At 37.5% G+C, this 19,432-nt stretch overlaps 1 protein-coding gene and 1 long non-coding RNA gene across 2 annotated transcripts in view; one reads left to right on the top strand and one right to left on the bottom strand.

Moving 5' to 3' along the window:
• The window catches only part of mta3 (metastasis associated 1 family, member 3), a 32,777-nt gene that overhangs the window by 4,043 nt on the left and 9,302 nt on the right, over positions 1-19,432 (top strand). The window contains exons 4-14 of the mRNA XM_082151771.1: positions 1,318-1,444; positions 3,610-3,673; positions 3,771-3,888; positions 7,041-7,143; positions 7,967-8,066; positions 8,158-8,346; positions 13,231-13,305; positions 13,445-13,503; positions 13,710-13,831; positions 14,260-14,417; positions 16,538-16,760. Of these exons, the coding sequence (XP_082007897.1) occupies positions 1,318-1,444; positions 3,610-3,673; positions 3,771-3,888; positions 7,041-7,143; positions 7,967-8,066; positions 8,158-8,346; positions 13,231-13,305; positions 13,445-13,503; positions 13,710-13,831; positions 14,260-14,417; positions 16,538-16,760 (1,338 nt within the window). The remainder of the gene's footprint in view (positions 1-1,317; positions 1,445-3,609; positions 3,674-3,770; positions 3,889-7,040; positions 7,144-7,966; positions 8,067-8,157; positions 8,347-13,230; positions 13,306-13,444; positions 13,504-13,709; positions 13,832-14,259; positions 14,418-16,537; positions 16,761-19,432) is intronic.
• The window catches only part of LOC309485129, a 183,690-nt gene continuing 164,327 nt past the window's right edge, over positions 70-19,432 (bottom strand). The window contains exon 2 of the long non-coding RNA XR_014201073.1: positions 70-376. This is a non-coding gene — a long non-coding RNA (uncharacterized lncRNA). The remainder of the gene's footprint in view (positions 377-19,432) is intronic.

A 19,432-nucleotide genomic window follows, 5' to 3' on the forward strand; every position in this document is an offset into this window, starting at 1 on the left:
TTGGCAGAATAATAATAATTACTCTCTAATTACAATAATGCACTTTACTGTTCAAAAGTTTGGGATTGCTAAAAGTCTCTTATACCAAGGGTGCAATTATTTAATCAAAATACAGTATTTTGAAACATTATTAAACTAATGGTTTTCAATTTTAATATTTTTTTAATTGTAAAATGTTATTTTTTAAATGTTATAATATCAGATTCATCAGCAGCCATTACTCCAGTCTTCATTGTCACATGATTCTTTAGTAATTATTCTAATATGCTGATTTTGTGCCCAAGAAATTTATAATTTTAAGAAAGGTTGTGCTGCTTAATATTTTTGTGGGAATATTTTTTTTCAGCAGTCTTAGTGAGTAGTGAGTTTAAAAGTACTAGAAACTACTTTCTTTAAAAAAAAAATCCACTCACCCCAAACTTTTGATTGGTTCTGTAGCTGGTAGTTAACAATATACGACTAACCTAAGTTTAAGGAAACAGGTGCAACTTTTTTATTTTTTACTGAAGTATATCATGTTATTGGATGTTTCCGCAGTATTTTACTTATTATGATTAATAATTATCATCGTTAATGTTATCGTTATTTTTTCAAAAACTCTTTACCATAAATGTTGCTTTCAGGGTGTTTACACAACGTACTAAAAACAGAAAGGTTTTTTTTCGTTTGCTTTTCTTGTTTTTTTTGTTAGTTTTTTTTTCTGCAAGGTGTCAAAATGATTCCCGTTCACACAGACCGTTGAATGGAATATAACGCTGTATTTTGCATGCCATTGCCTGCCAGTAGTTGGCGATGTCACTTTGTAAATAAACACTACGAGTCTATAGACTGAACACGTAATACGCATGCGCATGACGTCACCGTTTTCCCAAATTCGCGTTTTTGTATTTTAATAAACGGAGAAGATAACGGTATGGTTTTCAAAAGGTTGTTTTTTCAGGCCCCCAAAACGCCATCGGCATGTAAATGAATGACCAAAATGCATAATAAGTTTTCTGTTTTTATTTAAAAACTGTTGTGTAAACGGCCCCTCAATCATACGATCAAATACAGATTACCAAACAAATGGCCACTCTACTCCAAAGACTACAATTTGCAATAAATTACACTTTAATCATTTGTGTTGATCGCAACCCAACACAGTAAACACCAAATGACAATAAAGATGGCTGTCATCTTTAAGATCTGCTTTGTGTATGCAAAAAGTATTTGCATTCGGCTGATTCGGTTGGTCTCCTCTAATGTGGCTGCTAATGCAAAGGGTAATTTATATGTGTGACCATGCCTTTTGACCCATTTCTAATTCCCTTCGTACAGAGGACCTGGAAGAAGAGAAGGAAAGCCCCTCAGAGCCAGACCTCTCTGAAAAACAGAAACATCAGCTTCGCCACAGAGAGCTTTTCCTTTCCCGGCAGTACGAATCCCTCCCTGCCACACACATCAGGTAAAACAGGTTGAACACACGTTCAAATGCTTCTAAATATATGATAGACCAAAACGTGCCATTTAATCCTCAGTTCAAATTTTCAAGGGGCCGTTGAGGTAAGATAACAGCCCCCATGTTGCACAGCCCACACTAGGATGTGAGTCACTGTTCTGCATCCATCCTTTAACTGGCCAATGGCACCCCAGGGCTTTTGTAGCACCCGCTGTGATTCAGGTGATAAATGCATTAGCGGCCTGGAGCCGGGTGGCAGTGCTTCTTATCAAAGGGTAGCCTCCTATGAGAAACATTAGTGGTGGTGCCGAGGTTTGGAGAGGCCTGCTGTGCTTACTGAAATTGATATCGGTCTCCAAATAAAGGAAATGTCACTCTCTTTCTTCTTTCTTTGTTTTTTTTCTTCTTCTTTTGGCTTCTGTGATCCATAAATATTGAGCAGCCATTGTAGAAGGCTAGCTGGCCTTTTCATGGTATAATGTATTTTGTGAGGAACTGGACACATCAAGAATTAAGTTACATTTTATATAAAAAGAATTTGCTCTGTCGCCCAATAAAATTAAGTATCACCTTAAATACTTCGTACATAAGAGTGAATCTTAATTATGATTATGCACCAGCTGAATCTGAGTTACTGATATGAAATTAGCAATTGTAATTTATTTATTTTTGTTAAAAATACCATTTGTAGGTAGGTTTGTTCAAGCATTCTAACCAGCCATTGGCACTACCAATGGCGGAAGTTTGAGGGCAAAGTGCCAGTAGCTCAGCTGTTTTCAAAATACACAACTTTTTTCTGTAACAAGCTACTTTGTCCAAGGAGTAGTGGTGTATTGCTCCCTACTTAATAAATAAATGAATAAAACAAAATGACAATTTTTGACAACAATATTTTCGTAAGTTACCACAATCTAGCACTCTGTCCGCTTTTAATCAGGCACATAAATAAAGTAGTGCGGTAAGGTTACATTTATTTGATTGAATTCTAACATTTATTTGAATGAATTAGCCTATCGAGAGAGATGTGCGTGTGAATTACCTGCGTCTGTGCAGCGTCTCTACTAGCAATGAAGCTGTAAGTTTAATTACTTAAAAAATTGTCAACTCCTTCCTAAATAATATAATGTATGCGATTGAGCAGTGAAGCTAATTTATTAAAAGTCGTGTGTCAGCGTTGGCAAGAAATTTATCTGCTCCTGTTTCTGTGTGAGCAGCACGATCTCCGATCTTTGTGTGCGAGTGACGTGTGTGCGCTCGATTCAAGGAAAGCAGAGCATAAATGTAGAACGTGATTAAATTGAAATGGAACTACCTGCGCATTCTACAGTCTTTTAATGCACTAATATAAGTAAGGGATAATGAAAAATAGTCTGTTCCGTCTCTACGGTTAGAATCCTGCGTCCATAGCAACGCTCTGTTTTTCATGGCAACGGTGTGTTATACTTAGCAGCGGTCTGTTATCAAGAAATAACAGACCGCATTCTACATTAGAATTCAACCAAGCCATGTATTAACTATATATAACGCACCCTTACATCGTTGCAAACCTGTATGACTGACTTTCTTTCTGTGGAAAACAAAAGATATTTAGAAAACTGTTGGTAAGCAGACAGTTTTGGCCACCATTGACTTAAACTGTGTGAACAAAAAGAGAGTCATACAGGTTTGGAATGACATGATGGTAAGTAAACATTTTAATTTTGGGAATATCCCTTTAAATTAGTAGGTTGGGTAGCTACAGTTTCAAAGTAGCTTCCCCAACAGTGCAGGTTGGATGTAGACGTGGCAGCGTTCGTGGTTCATGGAAGCACAGAGAGATTAGCATCCGCTTTCCACTGTCCAATAGCTCCATAATGATTTTGTTCAGCGCTTTCTCATTGTCTGTCTCTTATCTGTTTCCTCTCTCTGCCCTTTCTCCTTTAATTTCCTGAATTTTATTATAGTCCTCTCACCCATCTGCTCTCTTCTCACCTTTTCATCTTTACTCATGTCACCATCACACACTCACACATTCTTCTGTAATCTTGCACCTAGTGTCTCCCCCTTCGTCCCCCCTTTTACTGTGCTGTGGATTAGAGGATCTGTGGATACAGCTGGATGCAGAACATAACACATTGAGCTGCATGTTTTAATCATTTATTATTTTTTTTCTTCTGGGGTGGTGGAAATAGGGGGAAGTGCAGTGTGGCCCTCCTGAACGAGACAGAAGCTGTGCTCTCCTACCTTGAGAGAGAGGTAAAGTCTTTAAATGCTATTTTGTGTCTGTTTGATTGGATGTCTAATTTGAATGAATTATTGTTTACCCATTGCTTTCGCACTCTCTCTTTCTCAGGACACATTTTTTTACTCATTGGTGTACGACCCCACACAGAAGACACTATTGGCCGATAAGGGCGAGATTCGTGTTGGTCCACGCTTTCAGGCTGATGTCCCAGAAATGCTACAGGAAGGTTAGTTTATATTATTATCATAGATGTCAGTTTCTCTTAAATATGAATATTTAGCTAATTAGATTGAATGTTTTTGTCTCAGTGATAAATCTCAAACTAGAGCATTTGGTGCAAGTAGAAGTAAACAATCAGAGTTGGGTTTTTTTTTTGGCTGGTTGCGGTATCTGTGTCCGTTTGAAAAGGTGTTTTAGGGCAGGGTTGGAAATTAAGATAGGCTTGGGGCAAAACTGCCCCCCAAATTCAAGATAAGGGGAGAAAAAATGCCTCGGGAACAAAATCTATTATGACTGTTGAGATTAAAGTGAAATGTGAAAATGGAAAAAATAGTTGATTGCTAACATTGCATCAAAGATTTCTTTTACATGTTGTTTTTTTTGCAGTGTTAAGCATTATAACCAATCATGCACATTTCTTTTGAGCGTTTGAATGTAATGGCCAATCAGAGGTGTTTAGAGTCACTGGTGATTAACTCCAGTTGTAACTCCAGTCACTAGCGCAGTGGTCTGGAAACTATGGTCCACGGTCCTTCGCTTTTGTAAACTGATTTGACAGTTATGAATATGCAACTTCTGAAAAACTCCTTGTATTCTATTTTTTAAAGTGAGCAAAATAATTCAAACAAAAAGAAAGAAATGGGTGAATAGGGGTTTGCAAGCCCATGGCGTCAGAATGCCAGTCTGTCAGTCAAGTCCAAAGCAATGCTCTGTGCCGTAGCAATGTGCTATGGCAACGACGCCTCAAACTGTCTGGTGGCAAATACATAAAAATAAACAGGAATTTTTCTTGACTTTTGAACAATTCATTACATTTTCATACACATTGTCATAGTAAGATTCAAATGCATTTTGTTTTATTGACCACAGTATTATTGTTGATAAGGGGCACTTTTGATTAATTTTGAAAAAAGGGCAAGGGCTTGAGCCCCCATAGGTTAATGTATTATTTTAATCAATATTAATAATCATTACAGTACCAAGAGAAATAATCAACAATAATGTTGATAATGATTTGCCATATTGCAGTTCTGCTCTGTAATGAATTTTGATTTTTATATATGTTATGTAGCCTATTTACATTATGCAACATTATGCAATTGTTCTGAAAATACACGTATGCCAACTTTGAGTAGCATTTAACAATTTGTGTAAATAAAACATGCCATGGCAGATGCAGCTTCTTGAAAAAAAAAAAAAAATGTTTTGCCATGAAAGCGATCCATCCTAAAAGTAAAATGTGAAATGAATCCTGCAGGGGAACAGGGGTGAAATCAGACTGTGTGAAGTGTGAAGGTATCCTTTAAGGCTGAGACACGTGACCAGTGTTGGACCGTCGTTGAGTGTATTGTTTTTGCGGTGTTTTCCGCAGCGTAGGCACAGATCCCCATCGGTGGCTCTTTGGTCGATTCAGAAGGTTGAACTGTTCAGCTCAGCAAAGCAATGCGCTAGAAGAAAAGCATGCGACAAAGCAAGCAAACAACGAATGAAAACAACACCAGTGCCATTTGCAATTTTCAGACATACTTGAAAAATCTATATTACGGAAACCATCTGTGGTGAGCGAGATGGGTGCAAACAATGGAATGCAAACGCTGTGTTGTATATTTGCATTCCTAGCTCTTCCAATTTCCCTTTTTGAATGACGCATACAGTCTACTGCCACCTGCTGATATGGAGAGTAATTTCCTTTTACACAAGCCAAAATGTACATGCTGTTGTTCTGTAGTCCTTGTGTGTTCAAGCACAACTTTTTAACCTGGACACAGTTGACCTGAGGCAAAACCACAGTCCGCTAGTTCTTCAATGCCAGTTTGGTGTATCTGGGCCTTTAAACCAGACTAGATTTCAGAATGAGTTACATTGAGACTCAATGCTTTTTTTTTTTTTTGGAAGGTATCTTTAGCTATTTTTCCACCGTCGGACCAAACTGTTCTCGTTGCTTAACCGTGCCGATCTGGCCCTGCCGGATATGGTTTCATGTTCCACTGTGGGCCTGATGATGGAGCTCATTGGAATGTAATACAAATATGTCAGTCATTGCCTTGGTAACGCAAGAGTTTATAGACGATGTGAGATTTAAATGGTGACCGCGTTATTTAGGATGATCAGATATTTCTTATAATTGTATTATTCATTTGGGTTTATGTCGCTCAAATAACACGCCTAGCCAGCTGGAGAGAAACTGGTAGCCTGGCAACAAACAAGTGACCAGCACGGTTCTGCGTGATTAGCCAACCGTACTAAGAATTCCGGACCGAGAACGGTTTGTAATTGTGCGGTGCCGTACCGGGCTCAAGTGGCAACATAACTGGAACCGTACCTTTAAATTTGTTTGAAACGTTCAGCCCACCGGTGGAAAAGCGGCTTTTGTTTGGGGACTGGGAGGGGATTATTTTGTGTTTGAGCTGTTTGTTCCCTGTGGAAATAGTAGTCTCGTTGGGTTGTTGTGTTGCTTATTTGCAGTGTCAAAATGTCACAATGAGTTTGGATCGTGAGCACCGCTGCATCACAAGAAAAACTTCTCATTTACAGTATCGCCGTGTTCCACCAGTCAAGTGTGAAATTGCTCTTCTGTCAGTATGTGATCCCCACTTTGACTCCAACTGTAAGTCTGTGACCCTGCTCCACTCTCACAAACTTACAAAAATGTCCAGTCGACAGCTCCTATTATCTTTAATGAGAGGCCAGTGTGAGCGAAGCACTTTTCAGTTCTAGATTTAGATTTAGTCTAGGTTTTAGATTAATAAAGTGCGTCAACTTTATAAATGATATAGTTAAACTGTAAGAAATGAGATTTGATCTGAACCCAGGGATTCTGACCTTCCCGTTTTGCGTACTTTTTTTTTTTTTTTTTTGGCTCATCCAAAACGATTCATAGTTCAGCATTTACACAACGCAGGATTAAGTGCCTTGCTCTTCATTCTAATGACAGGCTGTTGGGCTGATGATGATAATACCTGTCATCATCATCATTCTTCATGATCTTGCTAAGCAGGCTGTCTTCCTTCATTAACGAACTGCAGGTTTGATTTACGTGTTAATTCCCATCGTTGCCACGGGAACAAGTTGCCTGGTTGTCTTGACAGATTTGTCAATGGCAGATTTTACCCACTGGTTTCACACAGCCAGCTCTGATGAAAGAAAATTTCTCTTTAGGAGAACCTGATGACAGAGACCAGTCTAAAATGGAGATGAAGATGTGGGACCCAGAGTGTCCACTGACCAACAAACAGATTGACCAGTTTCTTGTGGTTGCTCGGTATGTCTTTGGATGCTTTCTACATTTGATCCATGCCATATTAATAATTCAACACATGAATCAGTGACCTTTCAAACAGTGGTTCTTAACTGTTTTTCTTCAAGGCGAAGATTTTACATTTGGACAAAATGTTAAAGTAGTACACACAAATGTCTATAAAATCAAACACTAAAATGTAAGTAATATTACATTAATTATATATTGATGATTTTATTTTCTTAAAAAAAATTTTTTTTTTTTTTATTGGTTTGTCTATATAGTTTGTTTGGTTTCTAAATATCTTTCGAATTTTGATGGTTTCAAGCCAGTAAATCTTTGCACAAAACACATTGTGATCGACCGCGACGCAAACCATGTTCGTCCATGTATTGAGTCAGGTTTTTTTTTTTTTTAAACCTTGTATTGTTTTGTTCATGGCTTTTAAATAAGAGATTAAACATTCCAACTTTTTGGACTCTGCCTAACATGGTGAGTCTCTGCAAAGAAACTTTAATTAATAGGGCTGAAAAAAAAAGGGGGAGTTCATTATCGGATTAATCACAATCTTCATTTGACTGATCCCAGTATCGATTCTTGGAGGCAAAATTGATACTATAACTGAAATATACACAAATTGAATTGAGAGCTTGTGAATTGGAATAAAATCTGTATTGATGCCCAGGCCTACTGATAAATTTGCACCGCACAATTGGATCGTTTTTATATGCAACCCGTTTTTTGGGTCGTGACCTGCCAGTTGAGAACCACTGCTGTAGAAGATACTGGAAACTGTGTCATTTTTTTTCATCAAATTTGCATGATGAATCTGGTGATCTGTGTGCAGAGCGGTTGGTACTTTTGCTCGAGCTTTGGACTGCAGCAGCTCCGTCAGACAGCCCAGCTTACACATGAGTGCCGCAGCAGCCTCACGAGACATCACACTGGTACCCATCCCATCAGCACCATCTGTCTCGGCATATCCACTGGAGATGTGTAAAGCCTGATTAATTCTTTCCCTATCTGGTTCTCTTTAAGTTCCATGCTATGGACACCCTTCATCGGCACGGTTATGACCTGTCCAGCGCTCTGAGCGTGCTCGTTCCTCAAGGAGGGCCCGTGCTGTGCCGGGATGAGATGGAAGAGTGGAGCTCGTCAGAGGCAAACTTGTTCGAGGAGGCACTGGAGAAATACGGCAAAGACTTCAACGATATCCGGCAAGACTTTGTGAGTATGCACAGAAAGTTGTGGTGGGGGAAGAATTCATTCACTGATGCATCATTTCTTTTTCAAATGATTTTTTTTTGTAACAATATACAATTTTTACTTCGTAATTGCTAGTAAATTTGACAAATAATTACCAAAAAATGGCAAGTAACACATTGAATTAAGTGACATTTTGAAGTGGAAAGACTGAAATAGTATTTTCTTGTGAAACTTACTCCAATAATCTTTATTTAATTTTTTAAGTTTAAAAAATCTTTTTCACAGTGTACAAAAAAGTAATGTGAAATATTATTACAATTTGAAATGTTTTATATTTTAACCCTCAGGTTGTGTTCAAAACCCCTATAACACTTGTGGTGTCCCCGGTCAAAATTGACTGGCCTAAAAAAAATTGCTTATAAATCACTTGTTATGCTATATTATGACCCAATATTGTATTCAATCTTTTTGTCAACTTGTTTTCTTTAAATTAGGACTGGTTTTATATTTCTATTTGCATCTGATTAATCATAGGCCTCATTTATTGAGAGTAGGCATCTAATTTTTTGAGTTAAAGCATTATTTATGAATAATTTTCACAATATTAAATGAAATATGAAAAAAAAATTGCTCTGTTGATCACACTAGTCTACTTTGTTTCACCAGGAAGTTTGTTTTGAAAAACTTTTATTTTGAACAAAATGTTAGATGCCTACATCCAAAAAATTAGATGCCTACTCTGAGATAAACGAGGCCTACGATTAATCGGATGCAAATAGAAATATAAAACCAGTCCTAATTGAAAGAGAACAAGTTGACAAAAAGATTGAATCCAATATTGGGTGATAATATAGTGATAATAGATAATAGAGTGATTTATAAGCTATTTTTTGTAGGCCGGTCATTTTTGATCAGGAACACCACAAGTGTAACAAGGTGAGTTACTCTAAGTCCTAAAGTACTTAGTACTCTAAAGTACTAAAATTGTCAAAAAACATTTGAGAAGTAGTTATACCCTTTGTGAACAAAGTCACTAAGTTTCAGTCCAATGCAATAACATTAACATGAACTAGTATTTTTGGGAAAAAGAACATTTTCCCTGGGTCAAAATGACCCGAACACAACCTGAGGGAGAATGCATCGAAATGTAAATTCTGGGCCGAAACCGAAAAGTCAGTATCCACTTGGCCGAAAACTAAAATTAATAATCAATTAATTAATCAAACTTATTAATAATCAACATTCAAATAGCTCAAACTGAGCTGTACAAACATTTAAATTGCACATAAGGCAGTTTTTATATAAACGTTTTTATAACACAATTCCAGTTTGTTGGTGAAATATAAACATTTAAACGACAATAAACCGTAACAACTTGTTTTCACAACAGATTTATTCATAAATAATGAAGACATCACTAACAGGTTAAGTAAAAATATAATGAAGATGTAATACAGAGTATAAATCTAGCAAAATGCTCTTCTCTAGAGTTTTTTTCTTGCTAACTAATCATTAATCATTGATCCTCACAATTCATTCAAAGCCACAGATTCATTCACGAAACACCGCTGTGTGTTGCAGCTCTGCTGTGGCTTTCATTGGAACTTATTTTGTTGCAAAATAATAAAAAAAAAAACGGACAATACTGTATCTAAAATGTACAGCACTTAATATTACCCTTTTGTGTTGAACTGTTGTATAAAATCAATGTAACTTTTGCAGTCGTGTGGATATTTGGGATAAATTGCGTTCTTGTATGTATAATATACTATCAACATTAAAAACAATAACTCACACATGGTATGTTTTGTATTGACCGACAGCTCGAGTCATAAATCGATCTCCATACACAGCCGAGAACGGCAGTAATGTAGCTCGATTTGCTAAGGCAGCATACTATGCACGCAACCTATCATATGCACATTGCTGGTGTGGATGCAGTCAGTTTTGACTGCAAACTTGAGGTAATTTGATTGGATGCTGTATCTGACTGTTTACGACATTTTGCCTGTTGGAAATACATGCTCGGTTTTAATGTTATTTTAAGGTGGGGTAGAATTACCCTGGAAATCCAGAGTTCTCGCGAGAGCACAATTTGAATTTGCTAAGCGAGTCACTCTGGCATTGAGTAATGATGCTCATTAACTATTCCCTTGTAGCCGAGCTGCACCAATCACATCGGTGTATCTGATATAGGCGGGCCACAGGCGAGCAAAACTGTTGGAAAAAAAGATAGTGTAGAGGAGCAAAAGCAAAGAATATCACTTAAAATGATAGGATGGAGGAGTTGCAGCAGAGATTAGGTGAAGACATGATATTCGGCTGAAGCGATGGGAAGATTGGAGCAGCTGAAAGGATTGGATTTGGAGTGTGTTACTTCTTGACCTAACTGAGAACATTTGATCTGCTCATTCAGAGACAAGAGTACTTATTTGTATAGGGAATGGAGTGAAAGCTTTGGTATTGAGGTGAGAACACAAGGAAAAGCTGTTTTCTATTGCACTGAGAAATTGGATTTTTACTCTGGGGCTTTACTTCTCAAAATGGAATGAAAAACAACTGCTCTTCTACTGAGCCACTTTGTTGCACACAATAAGAACTACTGGTTCACAAACACCAAATAGTCCATTAGAGATGGACTTGTTAGGGTGGTTTAAATGTCAGGGTTTCTCTTTCCCTTTCTGTCTTAAAGCAGTCATTAGTGATTGATTTGTGCTGTGATTAATGGATAGAAATGGATGATGTTGAACATTTATCATCACCCCTGCAGGGTTCAAATACCTAATCGAGCTTGTCTGGCTGATTCTGCATTAATTCTGTATAAGTGGATTAGAAGTTTCACAGGGTATATAGCATTAAAGTTCAAGCGGCCTAAATGTTGTATAATTGTTACTCATGAAATTGTGTTAAACTGTAGTAATAAGCTGTTATAATGATGTTACCTTTTTAATACTGACAACAACCTACCAAAATGCATGTTGTCACCTCATTTACAGAATGAAATTTACTAAAGATAAAAAAAAATCATCAGTGATTGTCTCACAATGTATCTAGACCTTATGTAGCCCCGCCCCTTTTCAGTGCTGCGCTCGTTGTCTTTTGACTTCCGGTCTGTATTTTCACAGTGATATTGCGTATTTATGAATGAACGGCTTGTTTTAAAATCTTCCCGGTCTACTGACATTTGTTAAGACATCTGCTTTAAACATTACAATCCTCATGATAACTTTCGTTAACTTTAATTTAAGTAAATAACTTTAATTTAAGTAAAATGGTGGTGGCGCAATGGATAAGACACATGCCTTTGGTGTGAGAGACCCGGGTTTGAATCCACTGTGAGACACCAATGTGTCCCTGAGCAAGACACTTAACCCCTAGTTGCTCCAGAGGCGTGCAACCTCTGACATATATAGCAATTGTAAGTCGCTTTGGATAAAAGCGTCAGCTAAATGAATAAATGTAAAATGTAAATGTAAATAGCCTGGGAAAACCCAGACAACTTCCAGCAAATTTAGATTTGCTCTGCAAGTAGTCTGAAAAAAGCGCTCATTCAAGCCCATTTCTAATCCGTCGAAATCGCGGCACCAATCAGAAACATTGAGGCGGGCTTTACACGATGACGATCGCTCTGATTGGTTTTAGGTCTATCCAATTGCGCCCAGAGGCATTTGAGTGACGTCCGTTGGTGAAGCGCACCAACTTTTAAATGCATTATTATATTCAAATTGCAAACACATGAGGACAGTCTCCATGAAAGACCCACTGGCAGATGAACGTGTTACTACTTTTGTCTCCGAAACGGTAGGAAATTAAATTAGATTTAATAGAGGATTTTAACTGTGACAAGATGATTGACAAGGCAGTTTACGTGACAGGATGCACACGGCAGATCCGTCCGATAAAGATGACGAAGTAGTATGTCCCAAAGCTTGCCTACTTTTTTGCTACACATTCAAAAGTAAATACCTTTTCTTCACAAAAAGAGCACATACTTTTATGGCGTAGTGTAACTTAGGCGAATTGGGATGCAGCATATGGCTTTACACGATGACGATCGCTCTGATTGGTTTTAGGTCTATCCAATTGCACCCAGAGGCATTTGAGCGACGTCCGTTGGTGACGCCCCTTTGGAAATGAGTTATTAATGAAGCTTTGCCAGACCATAACTCAGTTACTACTGAGAATGGTCTGGTTTTAACCAGGCTATTAAGTAAATCCACTTCAAAAGCTAATTACTCCTGGACAGCAATGCCATAGGAATATACAGAGCGACTTCAAAGACAATATTCTGAAGATGGCGCGCCCTCGTTTCTCTGGCGCATAAGGTCTATAAAAAAAGTTACATTTACTCTTAATTTTTTTATTTAAACATTTGTAATTTCATTGTTTTATAATACGTAATTTTATTTGGTTAAAAATATTTGAATTGTCATTTTTGTAAAGCATAACAGAACCTGGATTCATAGAGAAGAACTGATTCTCATCCTTATTCATTACCGGGTTCAAAAACCGAAAGGAAGGCGGAGAAACCAGCAACTAAAAATACATAGCAGCACCTCAGGATGTTAATCTAAATGTTCTTCATAACACCAGCTGTCAGCACAGAACACCTTTGTGTTCATTTTTATGCTCCGCTCACCCTCGCATAGATGCGGGCCAAAAGTGGGGGCTCGGCCAGCTTTAAATTAAGATTTCTTAAATTCTTTGCGACCGTTTCATGCACGTTTCCCCTGGCTCAGCAGGTGCTCATGAATAATCATGCGTGTCTGCATGTGATTCCAGACATACCATGCTCAGACTAAATATTCCATGAATTCCACCTATTTAACGAATTAAGACAAGATGAGCTGTATCTTCAGAATGGCACCTTCTTTCTGACATTTTAAATGACCTGTTTCATTTCAGCTTCCTTGGAAGTCACTGACCAGCATCATTGAGTATTATTACATGTGGAAAACCACAGACAGATACGTTCAGCAGGTGAGCAGCGCTTAAATGCTTGAAAACGTTTTGCTGTACTTTTAATAGAAGAAACACTAATAATCTGGAAATCTCTTTCTCTGTTTGCTCTGACTGTTCTCGATCTCGCTTAGTGCTGAATGTTTATGACTTTGTACAGAAACGACTGAAGGCAGCTGAAGCAGAAAGCAAGCTGAAGCAAGTCTACATCCCCACATAGTGAGTGTGGACATCTTTAAAACATCAGCATTTCAAAGACCTGTACACCATTCGCATGATTTAAATAGTCCTGTTTACGTCTGATATTAGGATCAGTCTCAAATGCATCTCCAGTGATCACTTGCGCTCAGGTTTCGATTTTGCATGTTTATAAACCTGCTGTGAAAGATTATAGTGTGAAATGTAATTTGCTTTTCTTCTCACAGCAATAAACCCAACCCTAACCAGATCTCCGTCAGTAACGGCAAAATGGCAACTGTGAACGGTGCAGCCGGCACAGGCAGTTTCCACACAGCCGGAGGCGGACGCGCATGTGAGAGCTGTTTTGGTGAGTAAGGACCCTCTTCGCCTAATTACAGTCAACACAGCCATCCAATCAATTCACTGCTTTTCCCGAAGGACATGTCACGCCTCCTGTAATCAATGGGGCTGGATACTGCATTTTCACCCTTTTATCTTCCAATCTGATCAATCAAAGCTGCCGCATCACAATCCAATGCGATCTGCAATGATTAGTCTGGGTCAATATTGCTTTTTAGTAATGAACTCACATTGGGGAGCATAAAAGGATTTTAATCCCTTTCAACACCTAATCCTTTCATTGTGTTGTAGGACATCGCGTTATGTTTCTTTTCTGTTTGCAATTAGGTTTCCATGAAAGTTAAGTGTTCCTTTATTTATCTAGACAATATGACCCACCAGGCGTAGTTAGACCTGCATTCTTATTTCTTTCATTTCATTCTTCCCTGTTGACAGGTGTACAGTCTGCTCAGTGGTACTCTTGGGGTCCTCCAAACATGCAGTGTCGCCTTTGTGTATCCTGCTGGATGTACTGGAAAAAGTATGGTGGCCTGAAGATGCCAAGCAGAGCTGAGGGGGTAGAGGAAAAAACGCCTCCAAGCCCTGCACCCAATGTAAGTTCTGCTCTCAGTTTGGATCTGCATTGAGGTGCATACAGTATATATACCGTTCAAAAGTTTGGGGTCTATAGTATATTTACCCAGCAAGGATGCATTTAATTGATCAAAAGTGACAGTAAAGTCATTTACAATATTACAAAAGACTAGTTCAAATAAATGCTGTTCTTTTGAACTTTCTATTTATAAAAGAATCCTAAAAACGAAGTATCATGGTTTCCACATTGATAAGAATATGAAATCTGAATATTAGGTAAGGGTGGGAGTCTTTAAGCACCTCACGATCCGATCGCCTCATAAAAGCATTTTGAGATGCAAGTGTTTAACCACTTAAACACGCAGTCGCACACAGCCGCATGACATGAGCGCTCTTCACAAAGCGCACTTGAGCACTTGAAAGCAGCCGTCTGTTAGTAAGTGAGATTTGTGTTTTGAATATATATATAGGCCTACTGCATTCCAAGTGGCATAAATGAGGGGAAAACAATACATTTAAAAGGGAAAACAATGAAATACTGGCGGATGAGTCTGTTAATTTTAAGCGTAACATTAGGCAAAGCCCACGTTTTTTACAGTGCATTTCGTGTGCAATGAAGCCCGCGATTGCCCTTCTAATTCGTCTAAATACTTGTTTGAGGGTTTTTGAGTGTGTGAAATTGGCAGAAAGCAGACTATGGCTGTTTCTAGAGCACATACCATAATGCCATCGCTCATCTGCAGTTAATTTTATTTTTTTTACTACTTACTACTTTTCTTCTTTATGAATCATTGAATCATTGAAGAGAGAATCGTGATGCATCGGAGAATACATTTTTGTTTGTTTTTTTTCTCCAACCCATAATGTGACGCTAAAGACTTCAGTAATGACTGCTGACAATTAAGCGTTGCCATCACATGAATAAATTACATTAAAAAACTAATTTAATTTTTTTAAATATTTTATTTATTTATTTATTTATTTATTTAAAATAGTAAAGTAATAGTAAGTAAAAATATTTAAATTTTACAATATTACTGTATTTTTTAATCAAATAAATGCAGTCTTGATAAGCATTAAAGACGACTTTCAAAACCATAAATTCTATTCTTATTGACCTCATACTTTTGAACGGTAGTGTGTGTATAGGGATCATGTTTCAGCACAGGGGAATATTTCAGCGAGCTGAGTAAAATACTTGGTTAATGTTTATTACCCTGCTATTCTACTGTTCATTATTTCATGTTTGTTCATAAAATATAAAATTATGCAACTTTAAATGTTAATGTATTTGTAATATAGAAATGAACATTAGCCTAAATTACTGAATGGGAAAGTCGAATCATTTTTCTTTGTTGTTGTATATAACCATATTGAGAAGTGTTACCATAGTGTCATCATCATATAAAATAATTGATATTCATCGTGGGAGCCAATAATTCACTGCAAAAAAACATTGTGGTCGGCAAAAAATATGTTTATCCTGGTTTCAAATGAACCAAGGTCAGATAGACATCTGGAGGATTGTCCCATCTCAGAATTTAAAGGGTTAGTTCACCCAATAATGACAATTCTGTCATTAATTACTCTCCCTCATGTCATTCTAAACCCGTCAGACTTTCGTTCATCTTCGGAACACAAATGAAGATATTTTTGATGAAATCTGAGAGCTTTCTGTCCCTCCATTGACAGCTACGCAACTGACACTTTAACGCTTTAAAAAGTTCATAAAGAGATCGTAAAACTAATCCATATGAATTGAGTGGTTTAGTCCGTATTTTCAGAAGGGACATGATCGCTTTATGTGATGAACAGATTGAATTTAGGCATTTATTCACATATAAACATTGATTTCTTTATGAACTTTTTGAAGCCTCAAAGTGGAAGTTGTGTAGCTGTCAATGGAGGGACAGAAATCTCTCAGATTTCATCAAAAAGATCTTCATTTGTGTTCCAAAGATGAACGAAAGTCTTAAGAGTTTGGAACGACATCAGGGTGAGCAATTAATGACAGAATTTAATTTTAAGAAAGCCATTATATTCTCCCTGTCGCTTTCTGTTGTTTTATCACTGTCCCACTTAACTTTTTTTTCTTTTTTTTTTATATCAATCCTTAATTTCCTCGTCTGTCTCTCCATAGGAGATTCGTTCTCGTGGCCACGGCGCCCGTCAGTCTTCTCACATGGTTCCAATGAGGAACAGCGGCAGCCCCAAATCCTCAATGAAGACCAAGCAGGCTTTCCTCCTGCAGGCCACGCGCCTCACCAAGCTGGCGCGTCACATGTGCCGCGATCTCATCAGGCTGCGCCGGGCCGCGCGCCGCCCCTTTGTGCCCATTAACTGTGGTGCCATAAAGGCGGAGTGTAAGAGCTCTTTAAATTCCTAACTTCAGCCTCGCGTGCAAACGCGCACACACACCCACCTACACTGTCCCCACCCGCTCTGTTCCCCGACCACACCTGTCCACATCTCGCTGTCATTCCTCCCCTCCATCTTCCTGTCTTGTACTGTTTTTATTATTATTATTATTATAATTATTGTTATTATATTTTATTTTGGTTTTTGTATTCTCCCCACCCCATTTCCAATAAAGACTGCCTGTCCTCCATATTTTGCGTTTCAATCATCTTTTCAGTTCAAATTCACTTTCCCCACCAACCTTGTTGATTTGTTTTAAGGGTATGTTGGCGATGTTGTTTAAATTGAACATAAGCACATTTTTAGCACTTCTCTCAGTTTGTTGAAGAGAGTTTTGTATGCACACATTACACACAAAGACTGACAAGATGCTCTATTATGCTTGCTTCACCTTACATTGTAATTATACTTGAAATTAAATGCATATCATAGTCTGGGCCTTATATTTATTAAAAGCTTCAATGAGAGACTTGAAAGACTATATATATGACATGGGGAACTGATTTGTTTAAAGGTACTTATTTTTATTTTTTTTTAAGATGTGCTTTCTCCTTTTTTCCTCTTAAGAAAGATAAGCTGTTTTGGTTTTACATTCTTTTCCCCCTCAATATGATTCCCTGCACTCATGTTAGTGTTTTTAATGCTCTCGGCCCTACTATTGAAGGAAATGGGATATATTTTTGTTGCTTCTAGTTATTTTTTTGGGAGGATTTTGATATAAATTCGGTTTCAGAGTTGGATTTACGCAGTATAGGATTTTAGTGTGTAAGCGTATGCACATTTTATATGTAAATATATTTGTAAATGGTCACTATAAGACTGGTCAAAACGTCTTTATGACCTTTAAAGTCGAACGTGTTGGGACGTTCTCAGGACAGTTGGTTGTAGCAGAAGGATCTCTTTGCTTTTGCACTGAACAAACCCCCTCCAGTGTCAACCAAGGATCTTTTTATAATTGTTTAGTTTATTTTCAGAAGATTTTACGCATAACCTCACGGTCAAACGTAACCATACAATTAGTACTAGGAAGTACACACATTCAACATATACATGTTTTTGCATTTTGCTTTTGGCCTTTTTAAATATCATTTGTTTATCCATTCTAAAGTGTGCAATAAGATTTTTTTTTTTATAATTTTTTTTGTGTGACTGAGATCAAATGAATTATTCCGATTATTTGTTACATCAACAGACGAAAGTAAAAGAATTCTTAATGGTGCGTGCCAAGATATGTAGCCTAAATAAAGTCCCTGTCAGAATAATCTATGAAGACATGTACCTTCTCAGTGTGGAATGTTGGTTAGTGTACATGCGTTAATGTCTCAGCTTTAATTTTTTGCCATTTCTACTCAACTGCCTCTGAATATAGACAGTTTCATCACTGATTGTACCCGAGAGAATGTTAATGTCTAAGGGCAAAATGTCTATTTTATTGAAGCAGAATGGTATAAAAAACAATATATATATATATATATGTACTATGATGTGGAATAGCTAATTGAGTTGCTATTATGTGTGCAGCCAATCAGTCATTCGGTAGCTAACACTGACAGGCTGTTCAGAGGCATGCATGTATGTAATGAGATGATGAAGTGTTAACTCTTCTGTTGTGCTATTCAGTAATGCAAAAATGATGGACTATCAGTCTCATCATTGGTGCAGTTTATGATCTAATTAATTTGATGTTCAATAAGTTGTAAGGAGTCATTTACAAAACACTGAGTCATGCAATTGGAACAAGAGTAGACATATAGTACATTAGTCTTATTTGTTTCTGTTCTTCTGATTTTTAAAAGCTGAAGTTTGTCCTCTTTAAGAGTTTGCACACTAGTCTGTAATTTATCAAACGGACCATTTTAAATGCTGAGGAAGTTGGTTCAATGGCGTCAATTGATTAGGACTTTGTGCCTTGGGAAGTGTTACTTTGGCACAGAAAGGAGAAATGGTACTAGACCCGCAGTTTCAAAGAGAATGGTATGCGGTTTATGCAATAATTTTGTGGGTCTTAAAAAGTTACTGATTAATTATTTGTCATAGAGCGCATGCAAGTTGACATTAATCAATGAAATACTAAGTTGGAATGAAAGGGAAACATCCCAGCAAGCAATTTTGCGTTAAAAAGACGTCTAATAGCTGCCCAAACACAGCCCTGACGTCAAGGTTAAAACGAGGCTGAAAATTTAATAGACGTCTAACCATAGCCCAAGAGCAGGCTACGCATAAAACATGTCAAAGAAATGAAACCAAACACCTTGTAATCACTGTTGACTTTGCTTACATGATGGAATATCCTATATCTCGCAAGTTATTTTGGCAAAAACGATTTGTAACCAAATTCAAGGTTATTTTTGGCTAGAAGTGGGTTACTTATAGCCGGACTATATCGGGTCTATAGTTAACCGAGACTCTGAAATGATGGCTATTGCTTGCTGGGATGCATCTCTTATTTTTTCAAAAAAATCACTAACTAAAAACCTCAAAAATATGCGACAAGCTTTGAAAACAAGCCCAAAGATGAGTTTACAGGTCATGGTTGCCAGCCTTTGCTCCGAGGACAGCTGTTTCCTCTTGACAGGCACTTGTAAATAGGTCAGTTTTACAGGGAGAGCTCATATCA

This window comes from Leuciscus leuciscus (genome assembly GCF_965113295.1).
Source record: "Leuciscus leuciscus genome assembly, chromosome: 21".
Lineage (NCBI taxonomy): Eukaryota > Metazoa > Chordata > Actinopteri > Cypriniformes > Leuciscidae > Leuciscus > Leuciscus leuciscus.